Source organism: Mus caroli, chromosome 17 (genome assembly GCF_900094665.2).
Source record: "Mus caroli chromosome 17, CAROLI_EIJ_v1.1, whole genome shotgun sequence".
In the NCBI taxonomy this organism is placed as follows: domain Eukaryota; kingdom Metazoa; phylum Chordata; class Mammalia; order Rodentia; family Muridae; genus Mus; species Mus caroli.
In genome coordinates, this window is record NC_034586.1 from 3,056,153 (window position 1) to 3,081,750 (window position 25,598).

At 45.1% G+C, this 25,598-nt stretch overlaps 1 protein-coding gene across 5 annotated transcripts in view; it reads left to right on the forward strand.

The window, feature by feature from the left end:
* Tulp4 (TUB like protein 4) overlaps window positions 1-25,598 on the forward strand; it is a 139,642-nt gene that overhangs the window by 83,811 nt on the left and 30,233 nt on the right. For all 5 annotated transcript variants that reach the window (XM_029471020.1, XM_021185717.2, XM_029471019.1 and 2 more), the window contains 4 exons: window positions 533-694; window positions 14,965-15,145; window positions 17,926-18,060; window positions 23,247-23,413. In XM_029471020.1, the coding sequence (XP_029326880.1) occupies window positions 533-694; window positions 14,965-15,145; window positions 17,926-18,060; window positions 23,247-23,413 (645 nt within the window). The remainder of the gene's footprint in view (window positions 1-532; window positions 695-14,964; window positions 15,146-17,925; window positions 18,061-23,246; window positions 23,414-25,598) is intronic.

Below are 25,598 nucleotides of genomic sequence, written 5' to 3' on the forward strand. Positions count from 1 at the left end.
CTATAATAATAGTGCTGACACACAGTCCATGCTGTGACAGTGCTGACACATAGTCCATGCTATAATAGTGCTGACACACAGTCCATGCTATAATAGTGCTGACACACAGTCCATGCTATAATAGTGCTGACACACAGTCCATGCTGTGACAGTGCTGACACACAGTCCATGCTGTGACAGTGCTGACACACAGTCCATGCTGTGACAGTGCTGTTTTGGGGTTTTGGTGTTTGGTTGGGTTTTGGCTTTGATTTGATGGGGATTGCTTGGTTGGTTTTGTTTGTTTGGATTTTAAGACAAGGTCTTATTTTGGAGCTAATGTTGATCTGGAAGTTATTGTGATAGCCTGCAGCTTGCCACAATTTCAGGAAAGCACTACCATCTCTGACTGTTGTAGCTTTCCCTTTTATGTTGTTGACTTTAGCCCATCTTGATCTTAAACAGAAATTTGAGTTAAGGACTATACCTCGGCTTTGATAACAATGGTTTCCCTGTCATGCTGTTACTTCACTCTTCTTTCTATGTCTTTAAGGTGAGTGATTTCACGTGGAGCCATGATGGGACTCAAGCTCTCATTTCATATCGAGATGGGTTTGTCCTGGTTGGTTCTGTCAGTGGACAAAGACACTGGTCATCTGAAATCAACTTGGAGAGCCAGATCACGTGTGGTATATGGACTCCCGATGACCAGCAGGTAAAGCTTCTGAAATGTCACTGTGCACTGTTACCATTGCAGGTTGAGGAGGAGGCAGGAGGGGACAGATGCAAAAGCCCCTTAAAGAATCACACAGCACTGAGGACACTGTTCCCTGGTAGAAAGGCTTGTTGGCTATGCACAGAGCCCTGAGTTCCAATTCCAACATTGAAGTAAAAAAGTAAAATAAGAAAACTATCAAAGTGAAAATTAAAACAAACATGTAGATGAGATTCTAGTGTGGCAAACATTCAGTTAATGTTTGGAGTTTTTGTTTGTTTGTTTGTTTTTTGTTTTTCGAGACAGGGTTTCTCTGTATAGCCCTGGCTATCCTGGAACTCACTCTGTAGACCAGGCTGTCCTCGAACTCAGAAATCCGCCTGCCTCTGCCTCCCAAGTGCTGGGATTAAAGGCGTGCGCCACCACTGCCTGGCAGTTAATGTTTTAATTATATGAAATGTTCATATAAGTCAATTTTAGAAATCCAAATAAACTGCCAGTTTATCGATAGGTAACAAGTAGAAAAGGAAGATCAACTAATAATCATATTGTGAGAAAGTTTCCTCTTCAGGCGAGTTACATTTCCATGGCTCACTTAGGAGCAGCAGTAATGAAATAGTCCAGATGCTGCTGCAGTATAAGCAGCAGGTGAGCAGTGCTTCCCTCCCTTCTGCTCAGGGAAGCAGTTTGCGGGGACTCTGTCAGAGCCTTGCATCAGGGAACACACTCCTGAGAAGACTGAGGGCAGGAAGGGGGGTCTGCAGTCGCAGGCTTTGTATGTGATGGTGAAAGCGGGCCTCCCTGTAGAGTAGGTGCTTAAGGCATGGCTCCATCACTGTGGGGAGCTGAGTAGATAACAGGCCTCTTTTAAAAGTGGGAGACTGATAGAGCTCTTAGCGCGCATAAGGAATCAGGATGTGAAGTGGTGTGGCTCGTGCTGTCACAGTGTAGACTAACCCTGAGGAATACTTGAGCATGGTGAGAGAGCTGGAAGGACGTGAGTCAGACACAAGAGCCTTCATTCATGGCAGCAAGCCTCTGGCTGCTTTTCTGAGGTATGATTGCAAATGTTTCTTTATTGACCCTAGTTGTTATAATAATGGTTAAAAAAGCATTATCACTCAAAAAAATATGTATTGATAATTTAGAAATAGATGCTTGACCAATTTAAACCTTTACAAATGTAAAGCACGTTTACCAAGTAGTATTGCTTGGAACTCTTTCTGTTCTTGAGCTACACTCTTTGCTAAGCTGTTTCTCTAGTTGGCACACATTCATTTCATGTTTCCATCATCTCAAGGTTAAACTGGCACATTCTTTTTCCTTCATGATCAGTGCTGATTTATAAATTCTTAAGTTTCTTCTCTCTTCCAATAGACTTTTTCGTACTCTACTTTAGTATTTCTGTGAAGCATTTAGTTTCGTATGAAACTTTAGTATCCTAGGGTCTTATTCTTCTTATCTTGTGAGGGAAGCCTGCTGGCTGGCTTCTTCCTCTCCTCAGTTTCCTCTTCTGTGACAAAAGCTGTGAATGATTTCCTGCCTCTTCCCCACACTTCTGTAATGATAACTCTGAGGATGCTTGTGCAAGCACTGAAAATGTACTACAGTCAAGTCAGGGTCCGCTTCTGAGTGCCCTAAAGGATGGAAGCTGTGCAGTACCTGATGCCTGGTGTGCTGCTCTGCCAGCCACTGTCCCCAACAAACTAAACAAATGCACACACTTGCAGAGTGACAAGTACGCATCACACAGAAGGTGACACAGGAGGGAGGGGTGGTTCCTCCCTTGGGGAACTTGGGAAATGTGAAGAGACAGAACTATGAGCTTACCAATGCTGTGCCTTATGCATGGTGTACATGACATGTAGCAGATCATAGACAACCCACAGCACTGCAGGGGACCTCCACAGCCAGTGTCCATAGCACTGCCGGGGACCTCCACAGCTAGTGTCCACAGCACTGCACAGGACCTCCACAGCTAGAGTCTACAGCACTGCACGGGACCTCCACAGCTAGAGTCTACAGCACTGCACGGGACCTCCACAGCTAGAGTCTACAGCACTGCACGGGACCTCCACAGCTAGTGTCCACAGCACTGCACGGGACCTCCACAGCCAGTGTCCACAGCACTGCACGGAACCTCCAAAGCCAGTGTCCACAGAACTGCCGGGACCTCCACAGCTAGTGTCCACAGCACTGCACGGGACCTCCACAGCCAGTGTCCACAGCACTGCACGGAACCTCCAAGGCCAGTGTCCATAGAACTGCTGGGACCTCCACAGCTAGTGTCCACAGCACTGCAGGGGACCTCCACAGCTAGTGTCCACAGCACTGCAGGGGACCTCCACAGCTACTGTCCACAGCACTGCACGGGACCTCCACAGCTAGTATCTATAGCACTGCAGGGGACCTCCACAGCTAGTGTCCACAGCACTGCACGGGACCTCCACAGCTAGTGTCCACAGCACTGCACGGGACCTCCACAGCTAGTGTCCACAGCACTGCACGGGACCTCCACAGCCAGTGTCCATAGCACTGCTGGGACCTCCACAGCTAGTGTATATAGCACTGCCGGGACCTCCACAGCTAGTGTCCATAGCACTGCAGGGGACTTCCACAGCCCGTGTCTACAGCACTGCACGGGACCTCCACAGCTAGTGTCTACAGCTAGCTCCCTTGTGCTGTTAATATTTTGAAGCTGTGGAAATGGTCTGAGGGAGCCCATGGGGCATGGCCATGTCTATGCAAGATTAAGGCAATGCCTGTGTGATAGAGGCTCCCAGCTTACCATCTGTGTCCTCAAGACTGCTTTCACCTCCAGGAAGGATCTGTATCCTTCCTTGTTCATCAGACTTTCAAAATGGTTTGCAGACACTGAAGAACATGGATCTGCAGAGGAAATTAACAGGGAGAGGAGAGTTGAATACTTCGTTAGGCCTGTTTGATCTGAACATGGAAAAAAGAAAACTTCTTCCCTTTCTTTACCTGAGACAACACAGGAGAAGTGATTTATTTTGACTTACAGAGTTTGCAGTCTATCATTCATTACATGTTTTAGAACCTTTGCGAAGACAAAATTGTCATGTGGAAGGGCAAGAAGAAACAGCTGTTTAACTCATGGCAGCAAAAAGCACACTAACAGGAAAGAATGGTTAGTGTATATTCCTCAAAAACATATTCCAGTGACGGGCAGTGGTAGCACACGCTTTTAATCCCAGCACTTGGAAGGCAGAGGCAGGTAGATTTCTGAGTTCAACACCAGCCTGGTCTACAGAGTGAGTTCCAGGACAGCCAGGGCGACACAGAGAAACCCTGTCTTAAAAAAAAAGAAAGAAAGAAAGAAAGAAAGAAAGAAAGAAAGAAAGAAAGAAAGAAAGAAAGAAAGAAAGAAAGAAAGAAAAACCCCCATATTCCAGGAGACAACACTGCTTCCGACCAGCTGACCTTCCTTTAGTCTGTTCTCTTTGAAATAATTACTGGATGAAACCATTAAATCAGATCTCTTGTTACCTAACTGAAACCTTGTCACAGATGTGCTGTATTAATATCCGAGGTGTGTCCTATCCAGTCAGGTGGCAAGCAGAAGGAACTCTCACATCCTGTCTTGCCATTCTCTGATATCTCTGATATGATTTTGACTTGAAGTTTGCCTTATGTTTGCAGTTAGTGACATAGCTGGTTCTGGCCTTCCGTGTGTGACTTGGAGAGCAGGATTCCATGACTCCTATGGCCTGCAGTGGTCTGATTACAAATCTCCAAGTATATGAGGATTGGTTCCACTTGTTTCCTGTATCTCAGAGAAGTTAACATATGGTCAGAATAGCATTCAACAGAAACCCTTCACATCTTAGATAGGATTTGGGGTATTTCCTGCCAACCTCTAAATATCTAAGCAGTGCCTATTTATAAGTGTGTTAAGAAGTCCAGAGTTGCCGGGCGTGGTGGCGCATGCCTTTAATCCCAGCACTCGAGAGGCAGAGGCAGGCGGATTTCTGAGTTCGAGGCCAGCCTGGTCTACAGAGTGAGTTCCAGGACAGCCAGGGCTACACAGAGAAACCCTGTCTCGNCCGAGTTTTTTCCCTCCTATTTATCACCTACTTTCTTCACTCTAGATTGGTGGCTTATGTGCCGTTTTTGAGTAGGGAGAGTATGTCATGACTGAGTGTCAGTTGTTAACTGTATATACACAGATGTGACTGTTTCTCAGTTTGCAGAGTGCGTTTCCACCTCTGAATTCTTCTGCTCCACATCATGTCCAGATAGTGTCGGTGGGATGCAGAAGATTTGCCCTAGTGTGTGGTTAGTAATGTGTTCAGTATAAAGAAAATTTGTTTAAATTGACCCAATAATTTTCTGATATTCTTGCTCCCAGTTGTCTGTTTTTCCCTCTTACCTTTCGTGCACCTATTTTTGTAGTACATTTTTGTGTACTTGTGCATGTTGATACATCAGCCTTATATAACTTACATATATCATTCACTTACATTCCCACACCCAGAAATGAGTAGTGATGGCATCCATTGTCTAGGTTCATTTCCCTGACTGTTAGAGAAACATGGGGTGTGGCTGGGTTTTTGTTTTTGTTTTTAAATGGATATTTTGCCTGCCTGTATGTCTGTACACCATGTGTGTGTAGTTCCTTTGGAGACCAGGAGAGGGCATCAGATCCTGTAGCAGTGGAGTTACAGACAGGTCTGAGCCAACATGGGTGCTGGAAATTGAACCCAGATCTTCTGAAAGAGCAGCCAGTGCTCTCACTGCTAAGCCATGTTTCGGGCCCTAAAACAGTGTGTTTACTTTGTTTACGTTTGCTTTGTTTTTGGAACCACAATCAGTTGATCGGTTTAATTTGTGTACGCCAACTGATGGCCTGTTCCAACTTCTCGCTGTTGAATATTACAATCTAGAACTCCGTGGGAGGGACAGTGGCCCAGGAACTCAGACTCAGGTTGCGTAAATGCTGTCTTCTTTCATGATGATGCCTCTCTGTCATTTCCGTAGTACAGAGGAAGTCATAAATTATAACATGTTTCAAACGGACTAAAGTACCAGTTATAGTGAAATGGGAAGTCTCTGTTGTAGAAATTAGACATTGCCTGACAACATTGTTCACCTTTGGGTTGGTGGAAGCTAGAGCTCTTTTCCCACATTCTAAAAAAGAGCTTGTCTCTTTGTTCTGAGAATGTTAGGTCAAACACAGAGGTGGCAGTGAATGGCTATTAAGGGGCTAAAGATAGCCTAAGATAATTTGGTTCTGGACCTGCAACATTCTGCAGTAGCATTCCACATTCATGGAGACCCTAATCAGTCAGTGAGCCCAACTAAAAACTAGTTTTCCCTTTTCTTTGTGTATGTTTTTTGCTTTACTTACTTTGGGGGTTTTTGTTGGTTTCTTTGTTTTTGTTCTTCTGAGAACTTGAATTCAAAATGTTGTTCATCAATTTGGTGTGGCTACATACAGAACCTTTGCAGAAAATCAAGTTAGGTTTACAATTTGTTCTCAGTTCTTACAGCTCATTTTTTCAATTGTTGCATTTATTTCATGTAAGAAGTTTGTGTTGTGATATGGAAAGGTAATCCTATCTGGATAGTGGATAGCAGACAAAGACAGTTGTATCCTCCTAGGACTGCCCTAGCAGAGCACTGCAGACAGAGGCTGAAGGCCAACACTGAGACATTAGCAGTGTGTCTGGGGCTTACAGGTGGCCACTGCTTGCAGTATCCTCACGTGGCTTCCTCGCATCCCAGAGTCTGTCTCTTAGAAGACCCACATCTGCTGGATTAGACCATCACTTATGTTAGTCCTCATCTCAAAATAGAGTCCCATTTAATTAATTTGCTGGAAAACAAATATTGGGGGCATCTAATTCAGTTGATAACAGACTAATAAATTATTGGAAAAGAGAAGATGACAGACAGAGCCGTGGTGTAAAAACTTGGTGGAGTTGGGATATGTTCATGTTAGAGCATTGCAGGGCCTGAGGGAGAAGACGGCACATAGAGAGTGACAGAATGATTGACAGAGAAGGCTGAAGTCCTCCGTGGCTCTGAGGCACTGAAGCAGTGGGGTTTCTTCGGAGCCCTGCTGTGGCTTGGGAGAAGGACAGAGCACTTGAATGTGAAAGTGCTTTGCCACACAGACATTGGGAGCTGTGCCTCCAGGGGGTTTGAGGTCAAGGACAGCTGTTCTGCCACCTGAGAGTCACCTCCTTCTTTAGAAAGGCAGAGGCTGGGACAGCCCTCCAACAGCCAACCAGACATACTTTATCTGTTTCCACAACAAAAGCCTCCAAACCAAATTTTGGGAATTTATTCTAAAAGATGAAGAATTCTGTGGTAACCGTTTGTGAATGCACATTTACTAACATGGGAAGGGACTCTGTGGCTCTTGATTTTCCTGAAGAATCCCAAGAAAACAGTCCTTTGGGGCTTGCTTCTGCCACCGGGAGGGACGGGGTTCCACAAGGACTGTGCTGTAGAAGCAGGGTTTACCTAATACACCTGCTGCCAGCTGCTCCAGATGTCTGTCTCCTTGAGTACAGGTCATACTTACTTTGTCAATCCTAAAACCTTTAAAGGCAGAGATGCTTAAATCTCATATTTTCTTACACACTCTTAAAGTGATTTTAATAAAATGGGAAGGGTCTAGGTTAATAAATATTTGACAGTTAATAAGATTCCATTTTCTTATTTTCCAGACTTTAGAATGTTCAGGCGTGATCAGGCCACATATTTCCTCAGACCTCAAAGAGTTACTGTGTCTCACTTGCTAAAAGGAGGGTTAGTCTAAAACACCATCTGATATGTGGTGTGTTATTCCAAGTACACTGAGTTTATACAGTCGTCTTTAGGTGACATTGAGGGAAAGCCAGGAAAGGTTCCATGTGAAGTAAAAGTCACATCTATATGCAAATGCTTTGCTAGAAACAGCACTTGTAGGTGAAGTAGAGCCAAGTGGAGAACGGGGTTCTCACTAGGACCTGCCACTGACCAGATATCAAAATCAGGTCCTCACCTTTGTGTGGCAAGCCCTTTATTTACCCAGCTATCTTCTTGGGATTTTACAGTCTATGTATTTTTATTTTATTAAATCTAAAGATAGTGCAGTTAGTGCACTTTTTATCATTTCCTCTCCCTTCCCTGTGTGCATGTGTGCTTGTGTGTGTGTTGATGGGTATTGAACCGAGGCCCATAGATGTGCTAGATAGTATCCTGACCTGACTCTGACTGTTCCGCTGTGAGGAGTGTCTGTGTGGCCCTTGGCTGTCCTTTAGCCGCACTGGTGTAGAGCACAACCTCCTGAGTCACCATCGAGTTACAGGTGTGCACCTCCATGTGCAGCTCTGCTGTGGTTTTAAAGTCACTCACTCGCAGTACATCTGTGCAGGTCTCTTCAGAATGTGTGTTGCCCTCCTAACCACTGCTCACCGGAATGGCTGCAGCTGTCAGTTAGGGAAAGACTCTCTGGGACACACAGTCCCAGGCACACAGTTACACGGCCTGTGCTTTCTCAACTAATGACAGCTTTGTAGTCCAAATACTTTTCTAAAATCTGACACACAGGTGTTCTAACACCTGGGAGAGAGAGAAATGTCAAACTTGAAAAATTGAAGTATTAATGACTGCTTACTGTTTACAGCAGACTTGCATTCACTGTAGGTTATATTTCCCTGGCTGCTCTGTAAGAGCTGGCTGTCACCACAGCTTCATTCTCACCTCCCTGGGAGCCCTATGGTAAAGACTTCGGTGTCCTGGAAAAGACTCAGAAGCAACCATGCGCCGACCAACAGGAAAGCAAGCGGTCATCTCTCTCCCATCCCTTACACAGACTTTTGGAAGCCAAGAACTCTGAAGCTTGGTAGATTAAAATGTTGGTAATCCACACCCTTGTTGAAGACCTTTGCTGGTGACTAGAGCGAGCGTGGGGAAGAGCCTGTGTGGTAGCTGTTGGCTCCTGACGAGAACATCTCCAGGAGGCACCCAGGCCACTGGAGACATGAGCCTCTGGCTTGGCTTCAGGATAGAGGAACTTGATTTACACTAGGTGAATGTATTGTGGGGACTGTTCTGGAATAAACACTGCAGCACTAGTGATCATGGAAGAGAGAAGGTACGGGTGGACTGGAGCCAGGGTAGCTCCTGAGAGGCCTGGCTCTGGTCTAGTTTGCATTCTCAGTTGCTCTAAAGCCACAGGTGGGACAGGCAAGCCAGTGAGCAGAAGCACATGTGGCAGTCAGTGAGTTGTTAAGAGCAACCATTGTTGAAGCCATTTCTCCAGGTCTTGTTCTGTTCCAGGGAACAAGTGAAGTTGTGCTTAGAGATGAGCAGTGCAAGCGGTGTAAATCACTAAATCACTAAGAGTTGCTCTTTCCTACCTTGCTCAAATTCAGGTATATTACCTGATAAAATATACGTTAGTCCATTTTGAGTGAAAGAGGAGGAAAGACATGCTTCTAAAACATAGCCCCAGGGATGAGACCTTGGAAGTCACCTAAATGCCACTCTCCAAAAAGGAAGCTGTACTGGCTAATTTTGTGTCAACTTGACACAGCTGGAGTTGTCACAGAGAAAGGAGCTTCAGTTGAGGTAATGCCTCCATGAGATCCAGCTGTAAGGCATTTCCTCAATTAGTGATCAAGGGGGAAAGGTCCCTTGTGAGTGGTGCCATCTCTGGGCTGGTAGTCTTGGTTCTATAAGAGAGCAGGCTGAGCAAGCCAGGGGAAGCAAGCCAGTAAAGAACATCCCTCCATGGCCTCTGCATCAGCTCCTGCTTTCTGACCTGCTTGGGTTCCAGTTCTGACTTCCTTTGGTGATGAACAGCAGTATGGAAGTATAAGCCGAATAAACCCCTTTCCTCCCCAACTTGCTTCTTGGTCATGATGTTTGTGCAGGAATAGAAACCCTGACTAAGACAGAGGCTGAAGGTGGCTATCTACATCCATTTTGCATTTTTATCAATAATTTCACCTAATGCTGGGACCTTTCTAGATTTTTGGGCTTGTGTAGACCTGTGAGGAAGCATCCTTTTCTGTATGAAGGACCCAGGACTGGGACCAGTTTGTGGCCAACTTGTCCTATTGTAACTGCTACTTTCAGATCCTCCTCCTACCTCCCTCTGCTAGCCATAAAAGCTTTTGAGTCCTATTTAAATGCTACAGAAATACCCAAGTGTATTCCTAGATATGGTAAAACATTGTTCTCTTGCACCTACTAGTAAGCTTCTTCGTGAAAGGGCTGAGAGAAGGGCTGGGCATGGTGGGGAGGCAGGCTGGTCTGCACATTTTGAGGCCAGCCTGCGAGTTTGGGAAGTACTAAGGTCAGGGTCTGCCCTGCCCTACAGTACCGGAGCTACATCGTGGCTGGAGCAGCATCTACAGGACTGTCTCTGGTACCAAGACAAACCAATCCCAACACAAGCTAGCCCAGGAAGGACAAACTGGAGCTGTCAGCGACTACTGAAGCAGAGTGAATGGAGCTGCCCTGCCGTCTGTGCAGAATGACTGGGTGTTTTAAAGGAAGACTGAGGAAGAGAAAGGCACATGGACACAGTACTGAGTAGGAGGAACAAAGCTGCCAGGTGCCTGTCAAGGGAATTAGGATTCTGGACAAACTTAGCTGGCCACCACCAAAAGTGGGAGATAGGGCCTTGTCCTGGGTGGGGGGCTAGAACAACCAGTTCTCTTAGAGACATTGAGCTTTCACAGACAGGAACTTGAGGGAGGCCGGTGTCATTCTAGGGACATGGCCTTGAATTTATAGAAACAATACCAGTGTTCGCTCAAGGCCAGCAGAGGCAGAAGGAGAGTGGATGAAACTGTGCTGAAATTCTGCATTCTTAGATGACGGTTAGGTACAGTCAAGGTTAGGGCTCAAAGGGTTTGACTGGACTATGATTAGGCTAGTTTCTGTACTGGAACAGCACATATCTCATCTCTGATAAGGCACACATGCTCTCAGTGCCAAAGGACTGCTGTGGGTAGGCATGAAAAGACAGCCATAAGAATTCCATAGGAATACCTGTGGGACATGCACAATTGATTCTGGCTGGAGGTCAGCCATCCAGCCGTCCAGCCACTGGCATTCAGGCAAGGGTCATCATCAGGATGTGGTATTAAAAATAATCCATATGAAGAAAATTAACAAAATGTTGACTTTAACATATATATATATATATATATATATATATATATATATATATGTATGTATATGTATACACACACACATATACACACACACACAACAATTTTCCTCCCATCTTCCATTCTTAGTTTGTTCAGTGTAAATCTCATGAAAGATTTCTATTTCATGTATCTTGTAATTTATCTCATGATACTGTGATTAGCTGAACCCAGAGAGACCCACAATCAACCAGAATTCTAATGTGTGTTGGAGCACAGCAACCCAAGCTGGTCTCAAATTGGTGCTTCTCCTCCCTCAGTCTCCTGGGAACAGAGATTATAGATGGGCACCACTGTGCCAAGGTTAGGGTCTTAGTTGTTACCCGCAATAACCAAAGCAACAACAAAATGCTATGCAATGCACAGATACAGTAGCTGCACCTGTTTGAGTTCAAGAAATGGATTTTCTTCCACAAAGCCTCAAAGATTTCAGAACACATGGAAAACAAAACAAAATGTTCCAAACGAGAAACAAAGTAGCTTGGTTGGATGAGGATAGGCAGAAAAGGAGGGCGGCAGCCCTCTGTCCTCTTCTCAGTTGTGAGGATTCATGGTCTCCTTGCCTGTTTGGGAAAGGAGTCTTCCCATATATGATTCGTTAAGGGCTTAAACAAAGATGGGATTCCCTTTTGTGGTGCAGCACTACTACAGAGTCATTGCTGGGTCTGGGGAGGAGGGGAGAGAAAGCTCACTTGTGGGCAGGAGAGGCTGTCTTACCTTGGCTCTAGGTTAGTTTAGAAGTCCTTCAGTAGCAAAGACCTGGGGAGTCTCCTGAATCCCACAGCTTAGAAGTGACGGGCACAGCCAGCTGTGAAGCTACATTGTATCCTTTCAGAATAAACCAGGAATCTTCTATCAGGTGCAGGGGTTTCTTTTACAGCTGTCTTATTTTAGAAACTGTTTCTTTAGTTACAAAATATCCACGCCTGGTCTTGAAGCTCTTTTGAAGGCCACTGTTGTCAAATGAGAGAGAGAGAAGGGCGTGGATTGCACATCAGAACAGAAGCTCCCTCTGAAGAAAGAGAGGGATGTCTTTTCATTCTGGTCCTCGGCAGGCCATTCAGCTCTGCCACTCTCCATGCTAAAGCTGCGGGAGCGCTTCCCCTGGCTCTGAGCCATAGAGCTTATATAAAAAGCCATCACTTCCCTCAGGAACTAACTAGTGCTAATAATTATACTCCATTACAAAAAGCTGTTTGTGGAAGCATGCTTGTTGATAGGCAATTCCTCGGTCCAGCCTTACTAAAGCATGTATATGAACATTGTGTCTAGAGGTAACTGTACTGGTGAGATGCTGCTGCTTGCAAAACAAGAGCCTGCGCATGGTGCTGTGTCTTCACCTTCTTCCACTCAGGGTTGGAGCTTGGTTCACAGTTCACTGTAAACCACTGGTAACAATAGTGCGTATGTAAAACCACTTCTGTATGGTAATGAAAAGATGACATATTTTCTAGGTGAGGGTGCCCATTGCTGTGATAAAGCACCATGAACAAAAAACAGGTTGGAGAGAAAAGAATATATTCAGCTTACACTTTCACATCATATAGTCTATCACTAAAGTAAGTCAAGACAGGAGCTCAAACAGGGCAGGAACCTGGAGGCAGGAGCTGATACAGACGCTCTGAAGGGGTACTGTGTACTGGCTTGCTCAGCCTGCTTTCTTAGAGAACCCAGGGCCATCAGCCCAGGGATGACAGCACCCATAATGGCCTGGGCGCTCCCCCATCAGTTGCTAGTTAAGAATATGCCCTAGAAGATTGCCTATAGCCAGATCTTACGGGGACATTGTCTTAATTGGGTTTCCCTTCTTTCAGATGACTTTAACTTGTGTCTTACTGATATAAAACTATCCAGCACGCACGTGGATTATTAAAATCACATTATTGTTGAAGGAACAACAATAACAACAACAAAACCCCTCAAAACCCAAAACCAACAAAACCTAGGGCCAGCTCTAAGGGATCTGACTCCTGGTCTCTATGGACATCAACACTCATGAGCACTTACATACACACAATATATATAATGCAATAAAATACATCTTAAGAGAAAACTGCCTTGTTGTTTATATTTCCAACTAAAAGGTAATTGAAAGGCAGAGATAGCATTGAACTAGCTACCTGCTGAAGAAACTGATACAGCCTTACAGAGGCCTACTCTCTCCACAAGCATGGGAGCCACCAGAAGAAATAGTAGGAAGAAAATTTGGGGGAGGGCAATCTTAGGGGAAGAAGTAAATACTAAATTTTAATTTAAAGAAGAAAAGGAAAAAGTCAAAGTTTGAGTGGTTGGAAAACTAGGCCAAAAGCCAATGACTTTTTGCAGAAATTAATTTATAGAACAGAATCATGTGACATCTTGGGGTACAGACCTGTCCTCAAATGGTATGATGGAGTGGAGTTGAGAGTACTGTGAGTGAAGGCTGTGCTTAGCATGAGGCCAGTTCTGTGTGCAGAGCCCTCTGAGTACCTGTTGTGTGCCACACAGATGCTGGGCATTGGAGCCTCAGCAAAGCCATTCTTTACTGTCAATGGGGTTGACTATCTGAGGTCTGTGAGGCTGTTGGTGTGATTGTAGTTGCTGAGAGGGAAGAGAGTTAGGCCTACCCTTGAACCACAAGACAAGGCAGGAACTTGGAAGGGGCTGTTGTGTCCCAGCACCAGTGAGGCTCGGCTGTGCGGCTTCCTTGGCTCTGGCTGTGGGCAGATATCGATGTCCTTCAGGCGGTCTCATTATTCTCCCTCTGTCTCCTTCTCCTAAAGCCCTTTGCTCGCGGAAGCTTTAGCTCATTTGAAGTGATGAGTCATGAGAGAACTTGCAATGGAGATTTTTTTTCAAATCTGATTTCATGTTGTATTACTGTTCTTCAGTTATCTGTGATATGCCTGTTGTAGAACAGTTGCTTTCTCAGTCATTGCTGATAGCTAGCCTGCGAGCTGCTGCTTCCTTTCCGTTCATCTCAGTAGTGGATTGTCTTGTGTGGGACCTGTAGTTGGAATGAATTCATAGTAGACTCTTGGGCCTGGTGTTTTGTTCTCTTCGGCTTTGCTGTGGATCTTGAATAGCAGTCAGTCATTAAATTGCCAGTCCTCTGTGACTGTCACTAAGTGCAGAGGTGTGTCCTGCCCTTTGCACATACCTGTCATGCACAGTGACAGGTCCTAGGGAGACACAGGCTGTCACACAGAGCTCCCACCCCACAGGCTGCAGCTCAGGATGCCAGAACAAAGTGTGGTAAAGGGGCGGACTGGAACACACAGTAGTTTCTCAGATTTCTGGAGGCCGAGAAGGTCAAGATAACAGTTTGATTACTGCTAGGCCTCCTTTGGGAGTGTAGAAGGCCGGCCCCAGGTCTCTCACTGCCTTTCCTTGGTGCTTGCGGGTAGAGAGGGAAACATACATCTTTTCCTCCTAGAAGGGTGCTCATCTTTTTCCAAATATGATAAAGTAATATGCTTACGTGACCAAATGTACTTCCTCTTTGGTCAGACATAAACATTCTCTGTAAATTAGAGATAATTATAATAATGAATTTCTTGTGAATCTTTACTTTCCAGAAAAATAAATGTTTTCATAGCCCCTCTTTTAGCTAGAAGACAAAAGAAACAGACAGTCCAGCAGTGTTTTTCTGCTTTTGAAAACGTATGAACATCATAGTGTATTCATTGTGCTGCTGGTCACGTTTCAGTATGTGAGGCATTACTTTGGTTACATTGATTGAGGTAGGAAGATTCATTCACTGTGAATCGCTCCACTCCTGATCGTGACCTTGGCCTGTAGAACTGTGGGAAATGAACTGACCACGCACATGTGTATTTAATTATGGAGATGATGCAGCCAGCTCCTTGGGCTCCTACCACAGTGACTTCCCCATTATAGGGACTGTCTCCTAGAACTGAGCTAACATAGACCTTGTGAAGTTGCTTTTGTGGAGTATTTATCATAGCAATAGAAAAGAAACTGAGCCAGTCGTCCCATTGCTCCCAGTTTTCATCAGTTTGTCTTTTAGTTGTGCATATATTTTGTCCTCTGAACACAAAGTGAGATTGAAGTTTACCCCGCTTGTTCAAGGGCCCTACTCTTTGGTTGCAGGTGTTGTTTGGCACAGCAGATGGGCAGGTGATCGTCATGGACTGCCACGGCAGAATGCTAGCCCATGTCCTCCTGCATGAATCTGATGGCATCCTCAGCATGTCCTGGAATTACCCCATCTTCCTGGTGGAGGACAGCAGTGAGAGTGACACAGACTCGGATGATTATTCTCCTCCCCAAGGTAACCAGCTCGCTGCCCTCACTTTCATCGCATTTGGCAAAGAGAACATCGGGAAAGAGAGTGACATCACTCAGAGAAGGTGGTTCACCTTACACACACCTCTCTGACTTACTGGAGAGAGCTTTTAATGCTGAAATGCAACACAACTGCTCCCCCACCCCGAAAGCTGGTCTTCCCATTACCTCTTTTCTTAAGATCACTGGTTGAGTTGATTTCATTTCAAAGACTAAGGTTTTCCTAGACATAAAATGAGACATATGTCTCCTCCTATCCCTAGGGTTTTGTGGGACTTAGCTGCTTAGCAGGAATACATTTTCATTGCAGATGAAAGATTGCATACTATTAATATAACTTAATATGTGGTATGACCAAATCCCTAGCTCTTTTAAAGCTGGTGGCTTTAGCTTTATGTAAGAGAGAGATTTATTCTGCTGTTCCAGAGAGCAGCAGCTGGAGCTAGTGCCCCATGTCCCTGTTTGTGCTCTGTCCCTTCTCAATTACAAAGAGGCAATGCCCCTCTGTAAGCCTTATTGGTGTTAGTTGGTGTTAGATACTTGAGACTCGTGCCTCCTCCACCTTTGGTGTTAATATATTTTGTCAGATGTGAAGGAGACCAAAGGCAGCCTTTGATGGCCGGCGGGCCTCTACCAGCATCAGGGTTGGCTAGTCACCAATGTCTCATATCTGTACTTGTTTTTGCCTTGAAGAAAAAAGATGCATTATAAAATGCTAGAAAGGAGTGGTCCTTGCATAAATGGCTGTCCCACAGCCACAGGCTCTAGGCCACAGGCATGCATTTCATGGTTTCTCATCAGTCCTGTCATGATGGTGCATGCCGTCCTGTGAAGGGCTGGACCAGTGTCATCAGTGTCTGGGTGGCACATGTCTCCTCCCTCCTGTCACAGAGACATAGTTGATTCCTCAGGATTTTTCCCATGTTCAAAATAAGTTTTCGGGAGGGGTCGGGATCTGTGAGTCTTAGGAGGAGAGTGTTCAGCACCTACAAATCCATTGAGGAAGCAACTGTCCTTCTTCTGATGGACACAGCTGTGATAAAGTGTTGGTCATATTTCTGCAGCCTCATGGTAATGAAGTCAGTTTCTATGAAATGCAGCTAGCTTGTCTTCAAGTAGAAACCCTGTGTAGGATGCAGATGTACTCGTTCTTATCTTAGAAGAGGAGGAAATAGTGTGCAAAGGCCAAGGTTACAGAACCACTCTCACTTTGGCCTGAGGTGGCAGTGTATAACTTATACTTCTCAAACCATGGTGCACTTCTCAGGGTAGCACACATTTGCATATAGCAATATGCAAACATAGATGTAGCGGTGTTGGAGTGTAGAGGTGGTATGATGCACTGGCGTAGAGTGAAGGAAAGGTTGCTGTCTTGGGTTACATGTCTGTTAGACCCTAACCACCTGCTGGACGTGACCTCGGTGCCACTGCAGCATCCACAGAAGCTTCTGAAGAGTTCTAGCCATCCACGTGTTCAGAGAAACTTTTACTTAAAAATACGGTAATTCATTTATTTCATATGTATGGCTGCTTTGCCCGAATCTGGGACTGTACACCTCATGCATGTAGCACCTGCAGACCCAGAAGAGAGCATCAGATCCCTGGAATAGAGTTACAAGAATGGTTGTGAGCCACCATGTAGATACTGGGAATTAAACCCAGGTCCTCTGGAAGAGCAGTGACTGCTCTTAACCACTGAGCCATCTCTGCAGCCTGACTTTTTCTTTTTCAAGTATTGTGTGAGTGAGCCAGTTCATGATCTGTTACACAAGAGCACTCCTGGAACTCCCAAGCAGAGTTTCCTAAGGCTGGCCATGTACTCCACACATGGTAAAGGACTTTATGAGTCCCATCTTGGTTCTACCCTCTCTGTAAATTTGGTGGCTCCTGTGGTAAAAACTTCAGGATCTAATACTGGATGCTATGACTGCTTATTGTCTCTAACTTTGAGTGAAGCTTTTTGCTCTGTGCATTGGACCACATTAAGAAAACACTTTAATATCTTTCCCTACCATTCTTACTGTTACGCAACATTTAAATAATTTACACTTTGTATCAAATGAAACACATAATACATTAACATGTATGTTAATAAACTCACATTATCACCCTCAGTTGCCTCTGGGGATGCCTATCCTACGTCCTATTTCTCATCTCAGCTCCTCATGCTAGTACCCTACTCTGTGTGTGTGTGTGTGTGTGTGTGTGTGTGTGTGTGAGAGAGAGAGAGACAGAGAGACAGAGAGACAGAGACAGAGAGAGACCGACCCTGAGTACTGCAGGGCTCCCTTCACTTGCTCCATTCCAGGCCACAGTGTGAGCTCTATTACTAGACAACCTTTAGGGCACTGTGGTGCTTCGAATGAGCATGGCCTCCGTAGGCACACATGTTTGAGTACTGACTGGGTCCCCAGTTGATAGAACTGTTTGGGAAGGACTAAGAGATGTGGCCTTGGAGAAGGTGTGTCACTGGGTATGGAATTTGATGTTTTGAAAAGCCCACTCCATTCCCAGTTATATATATGTGCCTCTTACTTACACACAAGGATCCAAGCTCTTAGGTGCTGTTTCAACGCCATGCCTGCCTGCTAACGCGCTGCCCCTGGGAGCCCCACGTTAACTGTTTCCTTTTGTGAGTTACCTGAGTCATGGTGTTGTGTTGTGGCAATAGAAAAGTACTAAGTGAGGTGTCAACCAGCACAGCCTTAGACGTGGGCCAGGTTGTGCTCATTGGCAGCTATTCACTGGGCCCTCGTGTTTCCACAGATGGGCCTGCGGCCTACCCCATCCCTGTGCAGAACATCAAGCCTCTGCTCACCGTCAGCTTCACCTCCGGAGACATCAGCTTAATGAACAACTATGACGACTTGTCTCCCACTGTCATCCGTTCAGGGCTGAAAGGTACAAAATATGCCATTTCCTAACCCCACAGGTGGCAGCTGTGCACACCTGCCTTCCAAGCTGGTGCCTTCCCATGTCGCTGCCGGGCTCTCCTGTGTGATGGCCTTTGGGGGCTTAGTGGAGTCTGTGACAGAGAGCACTCTGCTAAGCTCCTCTGCTCATCTTAAGTCTATAGCTGCCCTCATGGAGCATAGGGATTCCTGATACCCAGGCTGAGTCCTAGCCCGCTCCTTTCTCCACTCTGGCAAGGATGGCCTGCTGGTGACTATATTTACATCCGACTGTCACTTTATTCAAATGGCAGCAGATGGCACCATGTTGTCCTTTACCCAGAAGCCCTTAAGAGTTTTGGCAAGCTTATAAGGAGTTGATCATTGTGCAGTGGAGTTCCTTGAAAGACCTGTGGAGGTTCCAGACTGTCATATCCGTGCAGGGCAATGATAAGTGCTGCTACTACGTTCCTGTGAAGAAACGTCTCCCCAAGAGGGAAATCACTGGGGCTCTCCTGGTTGTATACTTGAAGGTTACTAGAGGCACAGTGGCCTTGGTAGATCTTTTGCTAAGTAACAATCTTGCCTCTTCAGGATTCACTCAGGCAGAGTAGAAAAAAAATTGAAATTCTAAGCCTGGGCTGATTCTGGTCCTGCTGTCATCTGACCGGGCATACAGACGAGACTGCTGTGCAGCCTTACTGTCTTAGCTGCCGTCATGCAGAGTCACTGCCATGCAGCAACTGCTGCTTCTCTAGGCGCTCTAGGAACCATGGGGATGTGATGAGTCATGTCTGCACATCACACTTGGCAGCAGTATATGGCACCTATCTGCTCGCCCTCACACTTACTTACTAAGTCTGTTCTCAGATTAAGGCATAGTTTTAAGCAAATTGTACTCGTTCATAGTTATCTCGTTCTGCTGTTTGAGAACTTCACTTGTAAGGAATTATTTAGTCTATAAGCTCCCCTTGACTAAGTAATTTACCTTAAACTTCTGCTTAGCTCACAAGGAGCAGGAGATGGGGTTTTGGTGTGCTATCTGCCCCTCCCCACTTTTTTCTTTTACTTAGAAAAAAATGCCTGAGTCACGAACTCCGGTGTTCTCTGATGCAAGCAGTGTCAGCGCCTTTCTAGGTGGTATAGGTGGGTTCCAGAGACCCTCACATTGCATCCCATGTGTGTCAAGAAACAAAGATATGCTTCAGTCCCCTGCCCGCCTCCCAGCACGTTCAAACACCACCCCACCTCTACCCCAGCACCGGCACTTTCAATGACTGAGCCATCTTTCCAGGCTCAGAATTGCACCTTTCTTCGTTTCAGTGAGGTCTCTGGGAATCGTGCAGGTTTGGGATGGGTGTGTAGCTGTGTTGCCACCTTCCTCGTGTAGCATGCCTCCACCTTTCAGTCCTGACTCTGTCCTGAGTATGTATGGAGGCCAGAGAATAACCTCAGGCGTCGTCCTCTGAAATAGTAGCTGTTTTCTTTGAGACTGAGTTGGTTACTCATGGCCCGAATGCTCTGCAGTTAGACTAGGCTGGTGGGCTAGTGAGCCGGGGACTCATCTAGCTCTGCCACCTCTGTAGCAGTAGATTACAAGCATGCACCACCACATCTGGCAATTACTTAAGTTCTAGGGACTCAACTCAGGTCCTGATGTTTACAATAGAACACTTGGCAGTGTGGGCTATCTCCCCAGCCTTTAAAAAGGCAAAGAAAGCCAAACAACAAACACTTGCTTTAAATAAACAACACTTTTCCTGATTTTACCATCTTGCAATTACTAAGTTGTGTATCTGACCCCTTCAGTCACTTCCCATCCACACGTATATGTACACACATGTACACACAGACATACATATATCTTTTGGTTAATAAAAAAAGCAGCTAGCCGGGTGTGGTGGCACACGCCTTTTAATCCCAGCACTCGGCAGGCAGAGGCAGGTGGATTTCTGAGTTCGAGGCCAGCCTGGTCTACAAAGTGAGTTCCAGGACAGCCAGGGCTATACAGAGAAACCCTGTCTCGAAAAAACAAACAAACAAACAAAAAAGCAGCTGTTTACCATAGAAAATTAAGGGCAGAGGACTGTGGTGATCTCTAACTCCCAAATGGTGTTACAGTGTTTATGTACAGTGTACTGTCTCTTTCCTGCTGAGTCTTCGCTACCTCCTTTTAAAGGTCCATGAGATTGGCTTATGAAATATTCTAGTTTTCCTTCTGTTGATGTGTTAAACACTTACCAAAAGCACCTCGGGGATGTAAGAGTTATTTGTATTGCATTTCCACAGTCAATCACAGAGGGCAGTCAGCTCAGGAATTCGAGCAGGCACTTGAAACAGGAAACTTGGAGGAATGCTTTTGTTGTCTCAACCACCTGCCCTTCCACAACAGCCTGGACCTTTCCACATTAAGTAGTAGTCAAGATAATGCCCACAAACATTCCAGTAGGCCCATCCCTCAGGGGAAATTCTCTGGTCACATTGACTCTGAGCTTTGTCAAGTGGACAGTTAAAGATGACCAGGACAAGGAGAATAGTATAAATCTGCTATTTTTCTTTGCATAAAATGCCTAAAGGGCTCAAATGTGCAGGCCTGAAATCACTGAGAGAAGTAGGCAAAGCCTCAGAGCAGACCGCCTAGATGCCATGAGCTGCCGGACTCTGCATGTCAGGAGCTGCAGCAAGAGCACACAGCATGCAATGGCTGTCTCTACACTATATTCCAAGTAGTATTTCCAGAGACTTAAGAACATTGTTACTAAGAATCTTGGAAAGAAACATTGGAAATCATTTTTAAAAGTGACTCAAGCATAATTTATTTTTTAAAACCCAAAAAAGAAGTATGTCCCAATCACACCTAGGCTTCTAGCACCCGAAAGAATACTGGCTTTTATTCTTGTTTCCCCATTAGTTTATGACTGTTTCAAATTTCCGTCCCAGGAACTCTGTCCCTGTAGAGAACTTAGTACCTTGGTTACAGTGGAAAATTCCAGGTAGTTTTTTGTTAGTTGTCAGGGCTCAAGAGGTAATGGAGTGCATTGTGTTCAGCACAGCTGAGTCCTGCTGACCTCAGAGAAGCCAGTGCTTTCCGCTGTACCCCTCGGTGCTGATGCTTCAAGTTCTGTCCTTGCCAGAACAAGGAGGACCGTGTTCATAAGGAGCCTATCCTTTTGACGAGAGCACTTTACCTTGGCAGATGACAGCTCTCAGTATGTCTCCGCACCTGCATGAATGACATCCCTGGGGCTTTGTTCATAAAGACAGACTCACTGTCACCTCTAACACAGAGACCCTTGGAGATCTCAGCATCTGCTTGCCTTGGCTCTGAGAGTTCTGAAGGCATTGCGCATCCAGACCAGTGCTGAGAGGCCTTCTAGTTCCTAAATCCACTTTGTGTCAAAAATTTCAGAACCTTAAAAGAACAAAAGAAAGAAGTGTGGTACAGTCACTCAGCCACCCACTCAGCAAGGTGGGTTAGATGAGGGCCTTGGGAGGGTTGCCATCTCCCTCCCCCATCTTGGGAGTGCTGGCGGGGTCATCTTGTTGCTGCTTCACTCTTACTTTCTCTAGTTTCTTTGTGTGCAGAATGCTGTCATCCAGAGCAGGTCATTTCAGTCTCACAGCTGTGACTGGCTTTTCTCTAGACACGCGATCTGGCATCAGGTGTGCAGAGCACCCTGTAGATATGTCCTCCAGTTCCCTCTCCTTTTGTATTGGAAATCGTGGTAACCAGGATAGTTCTTTGATTTTCTTAAAAAGTTTGTTTTCGACTGAGCTCCAGGACAGCCAGGGCTCTGCAGAGAAACCCTGTCTCAAAAAGCAAACAAACAAATTCTTTTTGTTTTCCAGTTTGATTTTAATTCATATGAGAAATACTGTTTATTGGTAGTTGCATGGTTTCAGTGCTTCCAGCCTTTTCTGTTCTGTTTGAAGCTCTTGAGCTATTTCCTAGTTTCTACTCTGTTCTGACTCAATGAGAAAGGACCAGGAGACTGCCTTGCCTCAGGGAGTGCTCTCTGGCTTCTCCAGCAGGTGAAGAACTCAGCTACTGCAGAGTGCTCGAGCTGCTGCAGCATCACAGTCTTCCCATCACATGAAGTGTGATCACATGCGACCTGTAGAGGGTGGGCACTGAATTCTAGCCCTGGGTTCTGATCTGTGTGGCTGTGATCAGAGCACTTCAGTGCTTTAGTCCAACCTCTCTACAAAATAGGTCTGTATTTCAGAGAACTGTGTAACCAGGTGGTAGTTTGAAGGCATTGAGAGAAGCGCAAGAGCCTGTGCATCTTATTAGTGCTAATAGGTGTCTGACTGTCTATCATCTATCTTATCTATCTATCCTTTTTATCAACAGGAGATAAGGAGTTGCTTATACTAGAAGCAGCATTCACTAGCCATTTGTAGGTAGGCATCTCATTTCTAGTAAGAAGATTTCTCCACTCATGCTACCTGGCACTCAGCAGGAATGCCTTTGTTCTTTCTCTATTTCACATCATCAGTGTCCAGCAAAAAGTCAGAGCTCTCCTGTGCACACATGCATCCAGGGCCTCAACTTTATGCCATTGGTCCCCAAATATCAACTACTAATTGGGGTTTACCTCAATCTATTTTTTAATTGGAGAATTTATACATAAACTTTTAGTCACACATGGGCATGAAGGAGAACACAGTAGGAAAGTCCTAATAGAACATGACTCAGCTATAGGTCTTACCTTACTTACAATTTTATTGTGGGAATGATGATACTGGCGGTACATATTCAGCATTCCAGCATTTGCTTATTTTTAGCCTATATATTTATATGTCTATATCTCTATATATGCTATATATTAATTTTTAGATCTTGCTACATAACCCAGGCTGGCCTTAACTATGACCCTTTTGCCTTCACCTACCAAGTACCTAGACTTACAGGCACATGCTGCCATACCTGGCTTTACCTTGTAGGTTTTCTTAGAAATTATTTTCACCCAGAATTAGTTATGTTCCAAAGGAACAGCAGTCGCCATCCAAATAAATTCCTGTTTTTAGAAGAGTATTATTATCTTGTACAAAGTATACCCTCAGGAAAGAAAGACTGAAGAGCCTCTGTTGGCTTTGTTTGGGTGTTGTGTTTTAAGCTGCTGAAGACAGAACGATGTGGCTGTTGAGGAGGGCTGTGTCCTCGTGCTAACCATCCCTTTTGTGTGGTTGCAGAGGTGGTGGCCCAGTGGTGTACGCAGGGAGACTTACTGGCAGTTGCTGGGATGGAGCAGCAGGCACAGCTCAGTGAACTGCCCAATGGTCCTCTTCTGAAGAGTGCCATGGTCAAGTTCTACAATGTTAGAGGAGAGCACATTTTCACCCTGGACACGCTTGTACAGGTAAGAACACTTGAACATGCAGTGGGTTGCTGTGCTCTGTTTTTTGGTAAATAATCATGACTTAGTTCTTCTTACTGTAATTAGCTTTGGCAAGCTTTATGTTAATCTTTTTCCCAACTGATTCTTGGCCTGTAAACCCGGGAACTAGGGAAGAAAGGAGCTTTTACTTTTTAACCAAAATGCTCGATTCCATTTTGAAATCAAACGAGCAGAGTTAATATAGGAACCTGCTTCAGGAAAAGCCCAGATGATGAATTCTGGGTCTTCACATAGCTGTTTGTAAGGGAGAATTTCTTCCTATGACAAAAATGAAGTTAACAAGAGAAAAGTAGAAACAGAATTGAGAAGCGCTTCAGAGTACATCTCAGAGGGCAATATTAGACTGCACGAAAAAAACACAGAGCAGGAGGGAAAGGCTTGTCAGAAACAAACACTGTAAGCCAAGGCTGCGGTTTGCTCCAGAGCCTTTTCTACAAGTGTCTGGCAGTCATTTTCTTTGTCCTGGTGGAGACAAATGGAAGTCTCAGATCTGTGCAGCACAGTGTCCTGTTTCTGTGAATCACACTCTGTGCCCTGGGAAATAGCATCAGAGAACATGTAGCTTGTTTGACTGAGCACAATGTCCATTATACAGTGGTCACCTGGGTTACCGTGTTAAGGGTGAACTTGCCTGCCTTTTTATGGCCAAGTAGATATTCTTATGTGAATATAATACACTTTGTTTGCCTACTTATACACCACGGACATTTGAGTTCCTTCTATCTTTGGCTGTTCCTTTGTTTTATTTGAGACAGGGTTGGGGCTGGAGAGATGCCTCAGAGGTTAATAGCACTAACTGCTCTTCCAAAGTTACTGAGTTCAAATCCCAGCAACCACATGGTGGCTCACAACCATCCGTAATGAGATCTGACACCCTCTTCTGGTGTGTCTGGAGACAGCTACAGTGTACTTACGTATGATAAATAAATCTTTTAAAAAAGAGAGAGAGGTGGGGGGGGGGTTCTCTTTGTAGCCTAGGTTGGCCTAAAACTTGATAATGTAGACTATGCTGTTCTTGAAATCACAGAGATCTCTCATCCCTGTTTCCCAAGTGCTCATGTTAAAGGCAAATTCCTCCATACCTGGCTGACTACTATAAATAATGCTGCTATGAACTTGGGTGCACAAATATCTCAACCCTTCTTTAAGTTCTTTTGGCTATGTACCGAGAGATTCACTGTGATAGTTTTTAATTTTTTGGCTGACCTACCATTTTCCATTGCTGCTGCTTGCTTAAACATTCCCTCCCACCTTTCTAACTCACAGTTTCTCTGTCTTCATGTGTGTCTTCTGGACATTGTGCTTGTATGGTTTGGCCATGGGCAGTAGCTGTCATAGTGGGTATGGTGTGCCTTCATTGTGGCTCTTATCTTGGTTGACTGACAGTGTACTGAGAACATCTCACTGCTGATTTGTGTGTTGTTAGAGATGGCTCTCAAGAAATTTGCTCATTTGTAATTAAGCTATTTTGTTTACGGACCGTTTTATAAGAAGTAAACAAGAAGCTGGGCGGTGGTGGCGCATGCCTTTAATCCTAGCACTTGGGAAGCAGAGGCAGGTGGATTTCTGAGTTCAAGGCCAGCCTGGTCTACAGAGTGAGTTGAGTTTCAGGACAGCCAGGGTTACACAGAAAAACCCTGTCTCGAAAAAAAAAAAAGTAAACAAGAAGACAATGTTAGTGCCTCCCACCAAAACCTGAGAAGGCCGTTAAAGGAAAGTTCATAAATATTACAGATCCGTGCTCTAGATTTTGCGTTGGAATTGCTTTCTAGATGCTGTGGTAACGTGGGTAAAAGGAGTACTTGCTTTTATGGGAATCTGATGTCTGGCAGGCCCCTCTCCTAACCTCATTCAGAAACTTTGTGTGCAATCGAGGACACCCTTACATTTTTCATGGCTGTTTGTAAAGGTGCAGAGCATCAGAGAGATGTGAATGGACCAGTTCTTCTGTTAGGCACACTTCCTGTCCGTTAGTGCTACACACTAACATGGAAGGAACCACCTGAGGGCTGAGGTTCTCTGAATGTCAGGACTGCACTCAGAAATCAAGTCAATCTCTCCTCCAGTCTCAGTGAATATTTTACTGACTTTGGAGTAGAGGTTCAGCTGTGTGTGTGTGTGTGTGTAGGTAATTAGGAAGTGGAAC